General features: G+C 34.0%; 1 protein-coding gene across 2 annotated transcripts; it reads left to right on the top strand.

Annotated features, from left to right (window-relative positions):
- The first annotated feature begins 6,334 nt into the window (after positions 1–6,334).
- Positions 6,335–11,031, top strand: LOC112094476 (OTU domain-containing protein At3g57810). 2 transcript variants are annotated; one of them, XM_024175420.1, is made up of 7 exons: positions 6,335–6,381; positions 7,443–7,494; positions 8,485–9,054; positions 9,213–9,334; positions 9,624–9,664; positions 10,493–10,591; positions 10,726–11,031. In XM_024175420.1, exons 2-7 carry the CDS (start codon positions 7,470–7,472, stop codon positions 10,895–10,897), a joined length of 1,029 nt encoding a protein of 342 aa, XP_024031188.1. In that variant the 5' UTR covers positions 6,335–6,381; positions 7,443–7,469; the 3' UTR covers positions 10,898–11,031. The 2 variants fall into 2 exon arrangements, with proteins under 2 accessions (XP_024031188.1, XP_024031187.1); XM_024175419.1 differs by lacking the exon at positions 6,335–6,381 and adding an exon at positions 6,428–6,535.
- Positions 11,032–16,706: the final 5,675 nt, after the last annotated feature.

Genomic DNA, 16,706 nt, shown 5'->3' with positions numbered 1-16,706 from the left:
GAGATTAAGTGTTTCAAATGTCAGGGAAGAGGACACATAGCTAGCCAATGTCCAAACAAGCGAATTATGGTGATCCGGGAAAATGGAGACATTGATTCGGAAGATGAAGATGATCTAGAGGATATGCCACCATTGGAGGACGCCCCCATAAGAGAAGAAGAGATCGGGGCAGATCATGGGGAAATGCTAGGGCTAGTTGCACATCAAGCCTTAAACATGCAAGCTAAAGAAGAGGAAAAGGAAGAGGAAGCACATCGGGAGAACATCTTTCACACTCGTTGCCATGTGAAAGACAAGGTATGTAGTGTTATCATCGATGGCGGTAGTTGCACTAATGTTGCTAGTACTTCTTGCTACTCTTTCATTTCCTTCTCTTACCATCTTTGAATTATTGGTGATACACTGATATCTCGTCATGTCTTCACACGACATGTTATGACTCGTAATCCCTCGTCTTTCTGTTATCGCTTTAGCAGTTGCCTCAATAGTTGATTTGTTTCAAATAAAAATCAGATTAAAAGTGACCTTATAATTCATATCTAACTTTTATAATTGACTGGAACTCTTAAAATTATCAGATCTTAGTAAAGGGGTTGGTGAAATTTTGCTTGGCTCATTATATTAAATAAGAATGATTTAAACATATCTTTATAAACAACAAGTTAAAAAAATAATAAAATTTTGTCACGGCAGGAGATGACATTGTACTCAGTCCAGGTTGCGCGAGCTTTGATGAGTTCAGAAACTTCGAGCACAGAGGGATGGTTTTTCAGGAACTTGCCTTTTCATGATGGTAAGTTCTCATTTTGTTAGTTATCTACGTTTCACGCATTTATCATCTTGTTTAAAGGCTCCTAAAGCAGAAATAGAAAGCAGGTATCTGAGTGTCGATCTTGGTAATCTCTCTCTCTCTCTCGCTCGTTTTAAGAAACTGATTGATTCCTACTCCAATGTTTATGATACTTTAACTTTGCAGCTTTTGCCCACTAGCAAAAAGGATAATTCTCTGATTCTTCAAGAAGATTTTAAGTCGTCGCAGAAAAAGCCATGGTGGTTAATGGGAGTCATGATCGGACAGAATAATCTACCTCTAGAGCCTCCCATCTTAAAATGTAATCTGCCTCAGGAGTTTCCGTCCACCGGAAGCAATCACCCTTCGGAGCCTCTTGCCGCCGGAAGTAATCCACCTCCGGAGCGTCTTGCCTCCTGATGTAACTCATGTTTTGTCAGAATCTCTCATGTTATTGACAGATGCATAAGGCTTGTGAAGTTGACACCTCTTCTGATGAGAACATAGCCATCAAAGTCAATTCGGAAGAAAGACAATCAACCTTAAACGTCCATCAAGCCAATTGCATGGCCAACTTGCATATTCCAAGAGGCTTAGGCGCAATTTCCAGCAAGGGACCAAGTCAAATTGCGGATAAAGAGTTGATTTTATCATAAATTCCATCATAGACGTTTTTAAGGAAGGAATTAGATTCAAATTCGGATTCCTTCCCTATGATAAGTTTTTAGGCGTTTTTTAGGAAGGAGTTGGAGTCAAATTCGGATTCCTTCCCTAGGATAAGCTTTAGGCTTGCGTTTATCTTGTTTTTAGGTTTATCTTATTTTAGGCTTCTATCTCATTAAAGATAGAATAGGACTTTTTAATTTTTAAACCTTTTCAGTTTGTTTTCGGCTATTTAAGGCTGAAAAACGAAATTAATAAAGAGTTTTTGATGTTTATTCACTTTGTGAGATATTCTTCTTAGTTCTTGAAGAACTATTCCAAACTTATCAAGGTTTTCCTTGTGGCGTTCACCCTAGACTTATCAAACGGAATTTCCATACTCGTTTGTGGCGTCTTCACCATACCAAGGTTCTTGCTTCGCTAAGCAACGGGTCGCGGTTTCCATCAATTCTTGAAGATCTTGGATCGTATCCCCATATTTGGCTATGGGTTTCGTCACATCGTTGGCGGGGTTCGTATCATCTTCACTCCAAATCTATTTCCAAAAGACTCTTGGAACTCTTAAAGATGGCAAATCTCAGTCGAAAGCAAAAGTTGCTAGTCTGTCAAATCCTAGTTGTTATTCTCCTTTCTTAAATTTAAACAATTGTATCAAATGGAAACCAAATCATATTTATATAACTTTAAATCAGTAGCTATCTCCGTGTGGAAATTAAATCAGACGAAATAAAATGGCTTAAGAAAACGACAATTTATAATAAAGAGATATTGTTGACGGTGAAACTTCATCAATAGAAATACACTGGATCACCCTCTGGTATCCTGTGGGGTTACTGGCTAGAAATTAGCTGTATATTTAAAATTATACTATGAAGTGTTTGTTATGTTTTGTGAGCATGAATATAACACTTAAATAAGAGGACACACGGGATTTATAGTGGTTTACTCTGTTAATGAAGAGCTACATTCACTTATGTATGGTATATTTATTTTGGACACTTTACAATTTACATGCACGTATCCTCTCTTTTTTCCTAATGCTCCCGAGAGAACCTCCTTTGGCGTATGGGGCTTTGCCCCTTTTTATAGCCCAAGCTTTCTTCGTGGGTGGTTTTCTCTCGTAGGTGGAAGTACTCAAGTGGCCTACTTTCTAGGCTAAGACCGTAGCCCACTAATCACTTTTGGACTGTTCACTCAGCCATTAGGTCTTCTATTATGGCTCTGTGAATTCCCGTAATCTCTTACTGCCCACTACATGGCAGTTTAAGGGTTTGTAATTAATGCTCGTATTGCAGACGTATCCCACTCTTAGACGCAACTTATGGTGCCAGGCATCTTTCTCTCGGTGTCTGTGCCGCGCAGATTTTATGCCCTTTCTAATCTTTCCGAAGGTTGTTTGCATAAGTTCGACGTCACAACGGGTCGATGTCCTAATTTGGGCCTTTCTTTGCTGCGTCGAGGGTAGTCGAACTCTTGGCTTCGAGGATGATCGATGTCTTGGCGTCGAGGGTGGCTGCCTTTGGAAGGGAGGTAGGGTCACGTATCATGCTGTCGACGCTCCACCTGTCACCCACATTTTTCCACACAACAGATATCATAATAAAAACCAAGGTATTTTGAGCAACTCTATATTGAATAAACGGTGACAAATCAAGATCAATGATAGAACGACAATAGGTGAAGAAAACGACGGCAACATAAGAGCGACGGGATCTTTAAAGGGAGCTATATCGAAGAACGACAGCAACTTAAGAAAACGATTAAATGATAATAGGGAGGGTTATAGAGAAATTCGACATATTAGATAACAAAATATTTTTTTCACTTTTAAAGTATAGATAATCAAATTAAGGGTAATTGATATTTCAAATATATATATATTATTGACACTATTAATTCCTAAACTTTGAATACAATAATATTTTCATCCTTGATTTTTTTTTTAATTTTTACATATTTGTCATGAACTTTTATTTTTGATAGTTTTAGTCCTTAAAATTATAAATTTTTATAAAATTAACTCATATTAATCATGTGTTCATAACAAGATAATTTTAAATTTCATATTAAAAATTATATTTTCTCTTTATTATTATTAGACAGGTTAAAAACTATAACATTCTACACTTATTGTACTATTTATGTTAAAATTCATAAAGTAATTTTCCATATTAAAATTTCAGAGACTAAATTGCAATGATGCTCGTGGTTTAGAGACTAACATCAATAAAACATCAAATTAAATAAATACATTAAAAAATAAGAAAAATTCACCCTAAAAAATAAAAATAAAAATAAGAAAAGTAATAAGTGGTAGCACCAGTACACCTAGAGTTAAAAGGGAAGTTCGGGCCGGGCAGGACTGACCTAACCCTAAATGAGCATATATAGGCCCAGCCCGGCCCTAAGGCCCATCATATATAAAAATAGTAATAATATTTTTATATGGCAGTGCACTCTTCAACATCATACATGTTGAATTCCATCTAACACACATATCTAACTCCAAACTTTCTAGGCCTTATGCCTTCTGCTTTACAATACCTCTTAAACTCAGTAATGTGGGAGTTTGAATTATGATTCCAAGAAATGACATTGTCGATTGTAGAACTTACCATACACATATCTACTTTGACAATGAGGTTGATTATATGGCATGCACACTTTTGATGAAGTAAAATTCCACTAGTATACAAGTTTATAAGTCTCTCCAACATTCGCATCGTCCTTGCATTAGTTGTAGCATTATCTAGAGTGATAGATATAATGTGGTCTCTTATGCTAAAATCTTCAATAACACTTACAAGTCTCTCAATAATATTGTCATCATTATATGAACAATCAATAAGTCTAAGACCAATAATTCTTTTTTACATATTCCATGTAGAGTCTAAATAACGTGCAACTACACTCACTTAATCTTGATTCGCCCTACCACTCCAAATATCAGAGGTTAATGCAATTGAAAAATTTAATGCACCCATTTCGGCTATTAATACGATACGCATTTTCTCATAGTATGCAATCATATCACTCCTAGTAGTGGTTCTAGAAACTTTTTGAAATTGAGGACAATATGCATGTTGAATATGAGCTTCATAATGTGCGTTTGTTAATAGGTAAATCCAAAGATAAAGATTCCCTAGCAACGCGAGGATTATAGGACCAAGTACTTACCGAACCATCCGGGTTTAATTAAAGTTGAGTTTGTGTAGGCTCCGTCCTGACTTGATGAAGTCTAGCGCATTCAAGTAGCGCATTCAAGTATGTGATCTCTTAAGTGTTGAGTTCCACTTGTAGAATTTGCAGAGAATACTTTTTCACAATATATACATGTAGCTAATTTTATTTTCTTACCTCCAACGTCAATTTTCTATTGTGTAGTGAAGTATTTTTAACATTCTGCACGTTGTCTCTCATGTTTTGTTGTCATTGATGGCGTTGAACCACTTGAGGCTGTCGGCATTTCTAAGGGTTGAATATTGATATTTTGTGGCATGTCACCAACTTGGTCACCCGCCTCCATTTGTTGAATTATTGCTTCTTCAATGTCTTGATCTTCCATTCTAGAGTTGTCAACACCATCAAGACCATACCTATACATATTTGGTTCCATTTTTTTTTCCTACAATAATATAATAATAACAACAATAAACATATTAATACATGGTAACAATAAAAATTAAATATTCCTTATAAATTAGATATTAAAAAATTAAAACATTTATAATTCTAAAATTTATTCATACCTTGATTACTTGATATGGATAATGGAATTGTGACTTGAAAATTGAAGTAGAGACTAGAGAATCACCAATGTGTTTTTTTTTTCAACAAAAATGATATAACAAAACTAAAACTATTATAAAGATATTAATAATTTAACTATTTTAGAGAATTGGAGTAGTAAAATTGAGAGAATTAACGTGAGTGAGAATTGAGATTTGAGAAAAAAAAAATGGAGAATAAGAAGAGAGTGAAAGTTGTGTGAGAAAAATGAGTTAATTTAGAGGGTATTTATAGGTAAAATTTAGAGAGATTTAGGCAAAAATAAATAAATAAATAAATAAATAAATAAGAGGGGGCCGTTCTCCCTCTCAGTAAAAAGCCCAATGGTAATATTACCATTGGGTCTGTTTGAGTTTCATGTATTGAAGAACATGCTGCAGGTGCAAGTCTAGGCCTTCTTTATTAAAAAAATGAAAAATTTATCCTTCAAGCGCTAGGCTTGCACTGCAGCCCAAATACAGGCTGTTCACCTACAGGCCACAATGGTAATATTATCGTTATGGTGTTAGGCAGGCTGAGCCTTTCGGGCTCTCCAGGTCGGGCCGACAGCCCGGCCCGGGCTCGGCCGGGCTCAGGCATATATAGACACGGGCTGGGCTGGACTCGAGTCAATATGACGGGTTTCGAGCCCGCCATTTAATTTGGTTCAAACTTACGGTTAAGTATATCTAAGCAGAGATAATCTTAATAAATATTCTTGAAAATATATGAGTCAAAATTTTTACTCTTTATTTTTAATTCATAATTTTTTTAATTAAATAATTATATTAATAAAAAAATATTTATTCAAAATAAAAGATAAAACTTTTTAAACTCCTACAATCTCATGGTAAATTCTCCATTTCCTCCGTAGCTTGGATTAGGCGGCAATGTTGGGCAGTACTGTAGTAGCCAATTCTCGTATATTCTGCTAAGCTTTTGCAATTCATAAAAAAAAGGGGGCTTTTACAAGCAAATAATTATAAAACTTCATCTACTTCTACAAAGAAGCTACACATTCACAATCCAAAAAAACCAACAAAAAAGAAAAAAAAAATCTTCACCAATATATATATATATATATATATATTTATATATTTATTTATTTTTGGTGGGTGTTGGTGGTTCTGCAACATTGGCACGTGGGATTTTCTGTTCAGGTGAATTCCTTACTTCTCAGACCCTTCTTCTTTGTTCTAGAATCTACATGGCAATAACCTTTTCTCCAAAGTAACTTCATGTCTTTTCTGGGTTTATTATTATGTTCCACCTCTTCTTATTCCTGTTTCTTTATTCTTGATTTGGACTCCACAGGTTAGGTTTCTTTACCCCTCTTCATTGTCATACCAATTTCTAGCAAATTTTGTTGTGGGGTTTTTCAAAAGTTAGTTGATTATTGAATCTTTGCAAGTTTGATATACTGGGTTCTAGAAACTTCTAAAAAATTCCTCATTTTTGAGGTCCAATGGAGGGTTTTTGCTTTTGGAAGAAAAATGGAAAGAGTGACTTGAAAATGTCCATACAAGATTGGTACTTTATGGGCTTTTCTTATTCATGAGGAAGAGTTTTTCTTCTTGATGGAATTGGGGATATTAAAGCTGTGTTGTTTTTCTTATTTAAAAAAAAATCATTTTTTTTTTCTCAATTTAAAGGAATATATGTGAGTATGGTATTGTGTTCTAGCGATGATCTTAATACATATACTCAAAATGAGTAAAAGTTTGATTTCTTTTTAATTATTTTTGTTATTTTGTGGTCAAATATTTATTTCGTATAAAGTTTGATCAATTGATTTATGATCACATTTTGAAGAAATGGATTTTCTTAACTTACAAAAATGTGAATTCAAGTCTGGTTATTGAGTCCACTTACTGCAAAATATTTTACAATATTGGTGGGGAGATTCAAAAGATAGCTATGCCTATTTTGCTCAAATTGTTACTATTTTGTAGCTAAACTCTAGAAATAATGAATGGTGAAGAGATTTAGAAAAGAAGGGATAAAATGATATATTTGTTCTGTTTGTAAATTCCTAATTTTACATGTTTTTAGTTTCTCATACCCTCAAATTCGCCCAATTTTTACGTGTTTGTAGTTTCTAAATTACCCTAAAATTGGCCTGATTTTACATGTTTGTAGTTTCTCATTACCGTAAACTTTGCCTAATTTTACATGTTTGTAAATTCCTTTGATGGGTTCATTATAACATGATTACTTCTAGGGAGGACCTCTACTGATGTGAAATGGAATGAGGCTGAACTTTGAATATCGAGGTAATTTCATTTATGATTATTTCAATGTACATAGCCTCCTTTGGGGGTGTTTGGTGCTTGTTTCCGGGCATTGAATACACACTTGAATCATGTTATGAGTCGACCCAGGCTAACCCAAAAATTCTTTTGCTTGGGATCTTATCATCAGAACCTGAAAGTTGAAGTTTCAGATCAAAAAATTCAGAATTGACCTGACCTTAAACAGAATCCTTTAATCTTGGAATTAATTTGACTCTAAATTTCTGATCCTAAGCCTAGGTTTCAAGAGAAAATAGTAAGCGCTTCACTATTCGCTTCTCGAATTCCTATATTCACAGAATTCCTTAAACACAACCACACAGAATTACAACAAAGACTAGATCACAAATGAACACAGAGAATTAACGAGACTATCTAGTGTGGATCTACGTCCTTGAGTCAATAACCTTTTGGCACAGTTCTTCACTAAACCTGGTATAAATTAAACTCTAAAGACTTGTCTGCTCAACTCTTCTCTCAATACAAGAAAATGTCTCAGAGAATGAAAGATGGGATCGTGAGACTAATGACTAAGATGAGATCACGAGTCATTAATCTACAGGTGTTTATGTACGGAGTTCCTGGAGATGCCAAACCAGCTCATGTTACGGTGCTTCTAACTAAAAAAATTACATGTAACAAAAACGTAGCAAATAAATTACCCTCCGTCACATCTTGGAGAATTTCCTAAAACTAATGTTTACCGCATAAATTCTCCGAATACATTATTTCCAAACGATTTTTTATTTCATTTTTATTTTAAGTGATATGTACTGTAAAAGATGAGATTGGTACAATCAGAGAATTTGTTATGGATGTAGGTGTAGTTATGGCTGATCTATATTTATGAGAATGCACTTTGCTTCTCTAGATAGATAAATAAGAAAAAATCTATAGTCTTCATGCATAGGAGCTTACCAAGTTGTAATACAGTCGATGCAATATAACTAATGCTCTCTCATTTTGTCTTAGGTTATGACAATATGATTGTTTGTCCTTCCATTGGTGCATGTACAAAGAGTATTGCCTGTCTGAGTGGCAATATTCAAACAGAGATGGGCAGCAAGCTGTGTAGTGTGGTGTCCCGAAGGCCGTACAGTTCGTGTTGTTTCTGTTTGTATCCTGGGAATTCAAAAACAAAGTATGCTCATTTGTCTGTCTCCAAGAATCATCTCTCCAATAGTAGTCCAACATTCCAGAAGAGCTTTGTCAGCTCTTGTTTCTCTACAGAAAAGGGTAGATTATGGTCTTTAGCACTTAAGGATTTAGTTAGCGCCGCTGAGCCTCAGAGAAGACGCCTTAAAATTTCATTGGCAAACACTGCTATGAGCATAAGGCTTCTAGTTCCCAAACAAAGAATGCTTGTCAAAATCAATAGTGGCACTGCTGGTTTACTTGGCGGATTGTTGATTTGTTATTCAAGTTCCAAACCTGCACACGCAGAAGTAGCTCGGAGTGATGATGATAGTGAAGATGACTGTGATTCATCATATGTTAAATTTTCCCATGGAAAGAAAGTTTACACCGACTATTCCATTACGGGTGAGCAGTAAAACTTGTCTGCTCTTTTGATCCTTTAAAGATAGTGATATTTGGAACTTGTTGCTGGTGTTTCAGAGTCTGTATGTTTGCAACAGTTGTTGTATTGATTTCATTTTCTTTGGTTGTCGAAGTGTAGATAACTGCTACATACTGCGCAGGAATACCTGGAGATGGAAGATGCTTGTTCCGCTCTGTCGCTCATGGAGCTTGTTTACGATCTGGGAAACCAGCTCCAAGTGAGAGTCTCCAGAGAGAATTAGCTGATAATTTGAGGGCTAGAGTATGTTTCGCACCTTTGTCACGATGTACCTATTTCCAATTTCTTTCCTTGAACTTTTCTTTTTCTTGAATGAAGAAGGCATCGTTCGGATACTGATTGCATTTGTATCTTCCAGAAACCCAAAACCTGATTAATTGTTCTTTTTTAATAATTTGTTTCCAATCCGCTTTATCCTTTACTTCTTAGAGGAAAGGCACAAGTGCTTTTCACTGATGAAATTAACAGTGACTTTGAAGATTAATGCAAAAACAACGGGTCCCTGATATTTTCATCTTTTTAATTTGTTCAGGTTGCAGATGAGTTCATCAAAAGGAGAGAAGAGACAGAATGGTGAGTTTTCTGATCTGTGCTCTTGTACAATCCTGTTAACTTTAGTTTTATTTTCACCATCTTCCTTTCTATGAGTCATGATGCCCTCATGAATGTTATCAAAAAAGACGTATTATCCTTCATCTTAGTAGAATTACGGAAAACAAAATACTTTTGTGAATCATGACTTCTAGCTACCATGGATGAATGCCCGATCTAATACTATTAAAGTGAACTTGCAAGTTTTCTCTGGTTGACTCACTGTTAAGTAGGATTCTGGGCTTGGTTCTTGATAAGTCATACAGATTTCTACAGCCTCTCACAAATCGTTGGATCCGAACCTGATTTTATTGCTGATGGACTGAAAAAATAAAATAAAATATTTTAAAAAAATTTCTTCATCCATATATATTCAAGCATTAGGCTCTATACCACTATTAAATCTAGGTATTTATTTGTTCCACTTTGAGGTAAAAATTGGGCATAAATGTTTCACAAAAGTGATATGTTTGACGTCTAACTCTACGAAAGCGGGTATTCCTAAAAATCACCATATTCGCCTATTTGGTGCAAGGTAAAGATCTCTACAGACTATCACTATCGAAGCTTCAAATTTGTACCACCCACAATTTTGTAACTCATTTCGTAAAAACCCCTTAATCACTCTCTAAACCTTACAGTCTCCTCATAAACCATATTACAATCTTATAATAAAAACACGTTCAACTATGTTTTGCCTATTATTTCGGGCTTTAGGTTTAGACTATTGTCTTACAATTATATTTTCTGCGTATGCCTACTTCATATGCATAATTTACGGGTATTTCATTGCTCTGTGCTGTGGAACAGGTTTGTGGAAGGTGATTTCGATACATATGTTGCGCAGATGAGGAAGCCACATGTTTGGGGAGGTGAACCTGAACTATTCATGGCTTCACATGTTCTTCTGTAAGTCTTCCTCTCTACACACATGGTATTGTTATTCGGCCGGGGGGAAGTGGATGGGCTTTGGACTGGGCCGTGGAATGGACTTGGGTTTTGTATCCTGGCCTTTAACTGATGTAGCCCTTTAATGCTTGCAGGATGCCAATCACAGTCTACATGCATGATAGGGATGCTGGTGGCTTAATATGCATTGCTGAGTATGGCCAAGAATATGGCATGGAGAATCCAATTAGAGTTCTCTATCACGGATTTGGCCATTATGATGCTTTGCAGATTCCTGGAAATAAGGCTGCTAAGGCTAGACTCTAGAGACTAGAATTTGTGTCTTAAAATGGCAAGGATGAAAAACCGCTAGAGTAAAACATTTCTTACACACTAGTATTATTATGCATTTGTACCCTTCTCAATAATGATATAAAGATGATAAAAATCTCTCTTTTTCAGTTACAATGGCCTTCTTATCCTAAAAATGGTGAAGAGTCGCCATTGTCTTTCATAGTTATAGAGGAGAGGTGGGAGAAGAGATTTTGGAACAAATTTAATGGGTAAAACATGTAAAATAAAAACGGAATAGAAAGTCTTTTGACACAAAAATTTACCATTTTAGAATAATAAGTTGATGGGCACTTTTCATTTCAAATGTTCTTAAATAGTAGCATTATATTACCTCAAAAAAAGAAAAAAAAATAGTAGCATTATATTAAGGATTTTTACCAGCCAATTGCAGGACACGGACAAGGGAATCACCAACGGGAGTCTCAAAAGAAGGGGTCCTCTGGTATAATGATTTTGGGTCGTTTTTTTTCTTCAACACTTGTTAGAGCTGTTGAAAATGTTCTATCTGCAATGATTTCTTATGGTCCTAGTATGATGATGATGATAATAATAAGAAAATAGGTCCCTGTTTTTCTTGGCTGGTCATTTTTTTCCAAAAGGCGTATCTGGTGCCTTGTGCGGTAGGGAAGTTGCTGCTATCCAGCACTCAAGTGTTGCATAATCCTCTCCTCTGTTTTCCCCACTATGTTACTCAATGGTGCAAAAGCGCTACATGAATTACCCAACGACCCAAAATCTTTTACTCCCAGGACGCACCGAGGTTCGACATTCAACATCTTTAAGGTTTTTTTTACCTGACTTATGTGTTGTGTGGCCTTTAGTGTGTAGTGACATGAGTGAAAATTAGTCCATCATTCAAGTAAAATTAGATCATATTTTTTCATTCTATTTATAGGTTCTAGAATTTCTAAAGTGATGAGGAATGACATTATGATCCCCTTTTCTCTCTTCAAAACAAAAAATTAAAAAAAAAAAAGATCATGTACTCCGATACATATACTTTTTCGAATAATTATGAATAGATTTCTTCATACTCAACGTCGATTTGATTGTATAAGCATAGATCACAGCAACGTAACAATTGAGGTTCATTCACTAAAATTATTTGTTAAATTGTTCATCAGTACTTTACGCTATCAGTGCCCTTAGCAAACGCCTGCATCAGCATTACTTCTCAAGTATTTTAGCTAGGTCTAATGTGGAAGATTATTGCTTTCATTCGTCATTTATTTTTCAAATTAAAGATCTTAGAAGCATGTCATTAATTCAAACCAAAAGGTTTAAGGAACTTTCTTTTTCTTGTTTTCCGGTCTTCATTCGAGTTTGATTTTCTTTACATAAGATTGCAGAAAAACATCATAGGCATATTTGTTTGATTCTAATTACTGTATTATATAATAATACAATAATGCTTTGTTTGGTGTGACCATTGTATTATTTAAACTAATACGGATGATAAATTAATACGGTATAGATCATATTATTGAATACAGCTCATTTTTTGCGTATTGTATTATTTTAGAGTGAATCAATGATTCATGTAGAGGTTGAGCACAACTAGGGGTCGAGATTGGGCTAACATAGGGTCATGCCGGAGCCTATAATTGTTGAAAAATTGAGGGGACACAATGCAAATTTGTATTTTTAAAAGATTACATTTGACCCCAAAGTTTTTGTAAAATTACATTTTGACCCAACACTTTTGTAAAATTACACTTTGAACCCAAAACTTTTAAAAAATAATTTTTTAAAAATTACATTTTAACCCCAACAACATTAAAATTTTACATTTTAACATATACAATACATCATGACACCAAACACCGTATTGTATTATGATAACACAATATAATACAATACAATACACCTTATATAATACAATACAATACAATACAAGTTACCAAACATATCCCAAGTGTATATTTACATGTAAAAAAGGACATGACTACGACCAAATGAAGCAAATCTTGTCTTGCGCAGAAAAGTAAAGCAAATAAACAAATACATAGGGCATGCTTGTTTGACTATATTAGAGCGCCATATTTTTTAGAAATGGTGTCTTAGCAGTATGAGATGTAATATAATATTTATTATTTATTTAATACAAGAGTTTATTTATCATTTTATGTGTATATTTGTGAATATTTTATGAATATCAAATGAAAAGTCTGTGATTATTTATGTGACCTTAAACATTGTATATAAGTGTGATATGCGAGAGGATAATGTTTAAAGATAATAATCAAAAAGCAATGTTCGTAATAATTAATTAAAGTTCAGAATCTTTAATTAAAACATTACTAATACATGTCATTCTCATTTAGAATGGAACAGTGTTATCCGCACTGCTAATATGGTGAGATATTGAATTAGTGTATTACGCATAATAAGATTATGTGGAATAGGGACAAAGACACAATATGAATTTCTAATAATTTCTGTTAAGTATGGAAATTTTAATTGAGTCTATTGATGGTCATATATAGAATGATCTTAATCTTGAGTTCCTAGCAGACTCCTATTTATGGATTTGTGTCTTTTGATTTACTCGGTACGGATTTTGAGACCCTAAATCCTATTCCTTGTATTTTGGAGACATGATGAAGTAGGATGCCGGGAATGTTATTATACGAGATGGAATCCATTCCTTCTTGAGAAAGAAGCAGATAAATAATTCTCTTGAGTGTTGATTCGGTACTTGGATTAGTAAGAGTGCTCTGGTTCATGAATGTGTTTTATGAATCACTATCCATTAGAGAATCAATGGTACTCAAGGATGAAGATATAATTAGAGAGGTTAACGGATTTTACCTAGCTCTAATTATGAATTATTTATGGAGGATTGATCTATATGCAGTGACTATATCAAATGAACACTTCACAGTTTAGAAGTAATTTATGTTATAATTTCGAGAGTGCAATTCCAAGTTTATAGTGGAGTAACTATTGGAATTAATAGAATTAATTAATTAATTAAAGTGTTTAATTAATTATTAATTTTATTGGAACTTGGGATTATAGGTCCATTAGCATTCGCGTCGTCCTAGTAATTCTACAAGACACAAAGGGCAAAATGAGAATTTTAGAATTACGAAATTCTAAAGTTAAACACTCAAGAATAATTAATTGAGAATTAATTATAAATTAAATAATGTGATTATTTAAATTTGAATTTTGGATCACTTATGTGAAGGTATTCACATAATGTGAACGTAAGGCACAGTGTGAACACATCTAGATATATCCATTTAAACTTATTTGATAAGTTGTTCAATTTAAACTTCAAATTAATTTAAGTTTGACTTAAATTAGAATTTAAATTTTGAGTCAAAATTGGACTACAGAATAAATGATGATTTTCTCTTCCTTCCCTATCTGCAATTGGTGCCACACAGGAATAAGGATCCCCATACATGGCCGGCCACACCTAGGATAAGGGAGTGGGAGATTTTGTTCCAAATTCAAATAGGAGATAATTAACAAGCTTTATCTTGGAGATATAAATTGGATTCCTTCTGGAAGTTTGACTTATACTCTATAAATAAGAGAATAGTAAAAAATTGTGTGACACAATTTTGCCCTAATTTTAAGAGTGGTGGCCGAATTCTTCAATATAGTGTGCCAACACACACATCTTCGTGGATTCTAGGAATTGACGTGGAAGACATTGGTTTTCTAAACACAAAGCTTTGGAGCAAGGATTGTTCGTGGTCAAAGAACTCAAGTTATCATCTTAATTGACCGCTAGGTATAATTCCTAATTTAGTTCTTATTAAATAAATTAATGTGATTAATTTATTCGTGTATAAATTAATATAATCTATAGAGTATATTAAAGATTTGATGAAAATTTTTGATATACACGATCCGCTAGCCTCACGCTTCTGCATCCGAATTCGATTCAGAAATCAACAATTGGTATCAGAGCGGTCTATAAACGAAATTAATTTATGCTCTGATTATGTGATAATCAAAATTAAAATATTAAATATGTGATATTTAATTATGTATGTATGTGATGGGTAGACACTTGTATTTATAGATGTTTATATTTAATTCATGTTGATGAATGTATGGATGGTGGATTTGGTCATTAATTATATAGTTCCATGGATAACATTAAACTCGTTCAAATTAAATTATTTGTAACTTTATTCGGGATTAGAATTATTATAATTCTAATAAAGTTGTATATTTATGTTTCTTTTTTTGTGTAGGTTTCTTGAAATGCCCTTGGAGATACATTACTAAGAATTTTCCAATTTGGATGAAATTTAAGATTACTATAATGATATCGAAAAAAGAAAACTCACAAGAATTAGCCAATTTCAGAACATGAAAGGGTCTAAAATAGCAACGATTCTGATAATTTCTTTATCTTTTAATAGTTATCTGCTAAGAAAATTTTGGTTTAATTTTTTTTTTGGGTAAAAATTATTGATAGAAAAGAAAAGGGCTATTATTATTATTATTATTATTATTATTATTATTATTATTATTTTTACTATTACTATTATTTTTATTATTATTTTATTTTATTTTTTTAATGCAGCTGTCTTATATATTATATTTAAACAAGACAAGAAATATACAAAAATCTATTTTATTTTTCAGCGACTTCTATTTTGATTACACTCCCTTGCAGCAACTCTCTTTAGATTAATCCAAGAAGAAATAAACTTTGAAAGTAGCAAACAATAGCTATCCAAAAAAATCTGCAGAAAACAATGGAAAGAAACACAAATCGTGGAGGTGAGAAACATAATTGCAATAGGAAAACAATTAAGTTTCGAAAGTTCTTTAAAACAAAAAGAAAAAAAATAAAAAATTTAATGAAGTAGAGATACATTCGAAATCCTAGCCAACCTCAAAGTCCTTCTTACCTAGTTCATAGTCCTCTTCATTTATAAATCGTTTCTCCACATATTGTATCAAGTAAACCAGAAATTCTAAAGCCTCTTAAGAAACTCCATAGCCAAAGCTGATTTTACCAAACGATCAAACGCTCAAAGAAGCGAAGAGAGATGATGAATTATATGAAGAAGCCTTCAAGTATTGGGTGTGTGACAAAAACGGCTCTGGAAGATTCTGCTGTGTCAGTCAAGAGGTTGAAGAAGGAGACGAAAGAATTGAAGGAAAACTCTTGCGTGTTGCCTAAGAAATCGATTTCGTCGTCTACAGACGTCGTCGTAATAGTTTTGGATGGAGGAAACGGGAGAAGAACTTATGGCGTTGTTGCTGATCATGATCAGGCAACATTCTCACCTGCAGCAAGAGCGCGTCGAATAGAAGCTCTTAAGCGTCGGTTTGCGGGCACCATGTCGAGAGCGAAGCAGAAGATGGAGGAATGCAAAAGGTATAATGATTGCATTCGCCGTGGTGAGAGAGAAACTCAGTCGACGGAATCGCTAATGATCGCTGAGCAACGACGAGAAAGTTTTCGGATTGCGCTTGTTGAGATGGAGAAGAATGCTGATCATAAGATCACTCAAAACATTGACAGCATGAAAGAGCTCGAGAAGCTGTGTGGTTGTGGAGATTATTCCACAAAAATCTTACTTGGGATTCCGTTGAAGACGTTGTTAGACTTGCGTCTTAAGCCTGATGATGCATTCTAAGACGAAAAAGAAAAAGAAGAAGAACGCTTGGAAGATAGAAAGGAATGAGAGATCGTTCTATGATTCAAATAATAATTTTTGATTCTGTTATAGTATTTTACTTAAAAAAAAAAAATTAAACGTCAGAATCATAAACTATTGTTTGAACTTATGAATCAAATGAA

The sequence above is a fragment of the Morus notabilis genome, unplaced genomic scaffold (assembly GCF_000414095.1).
Source record: "Morus notabilis unplaced genomic scaffold, ASM41409v2 Scaffold78, whole genome shotgun sequence".
In the NCBI taxonomy this organism is placed as follows: Eukaryota; Viridiplantae; Streptophyta; class Magnoliopsida; order Rosales; family Moraceae; genus Morus; species Morus notabilis.
Note: the sequence above shows the minus strand (reverse complement) of the source record. Positions and strands in the feature narration are given on the sequence as shown.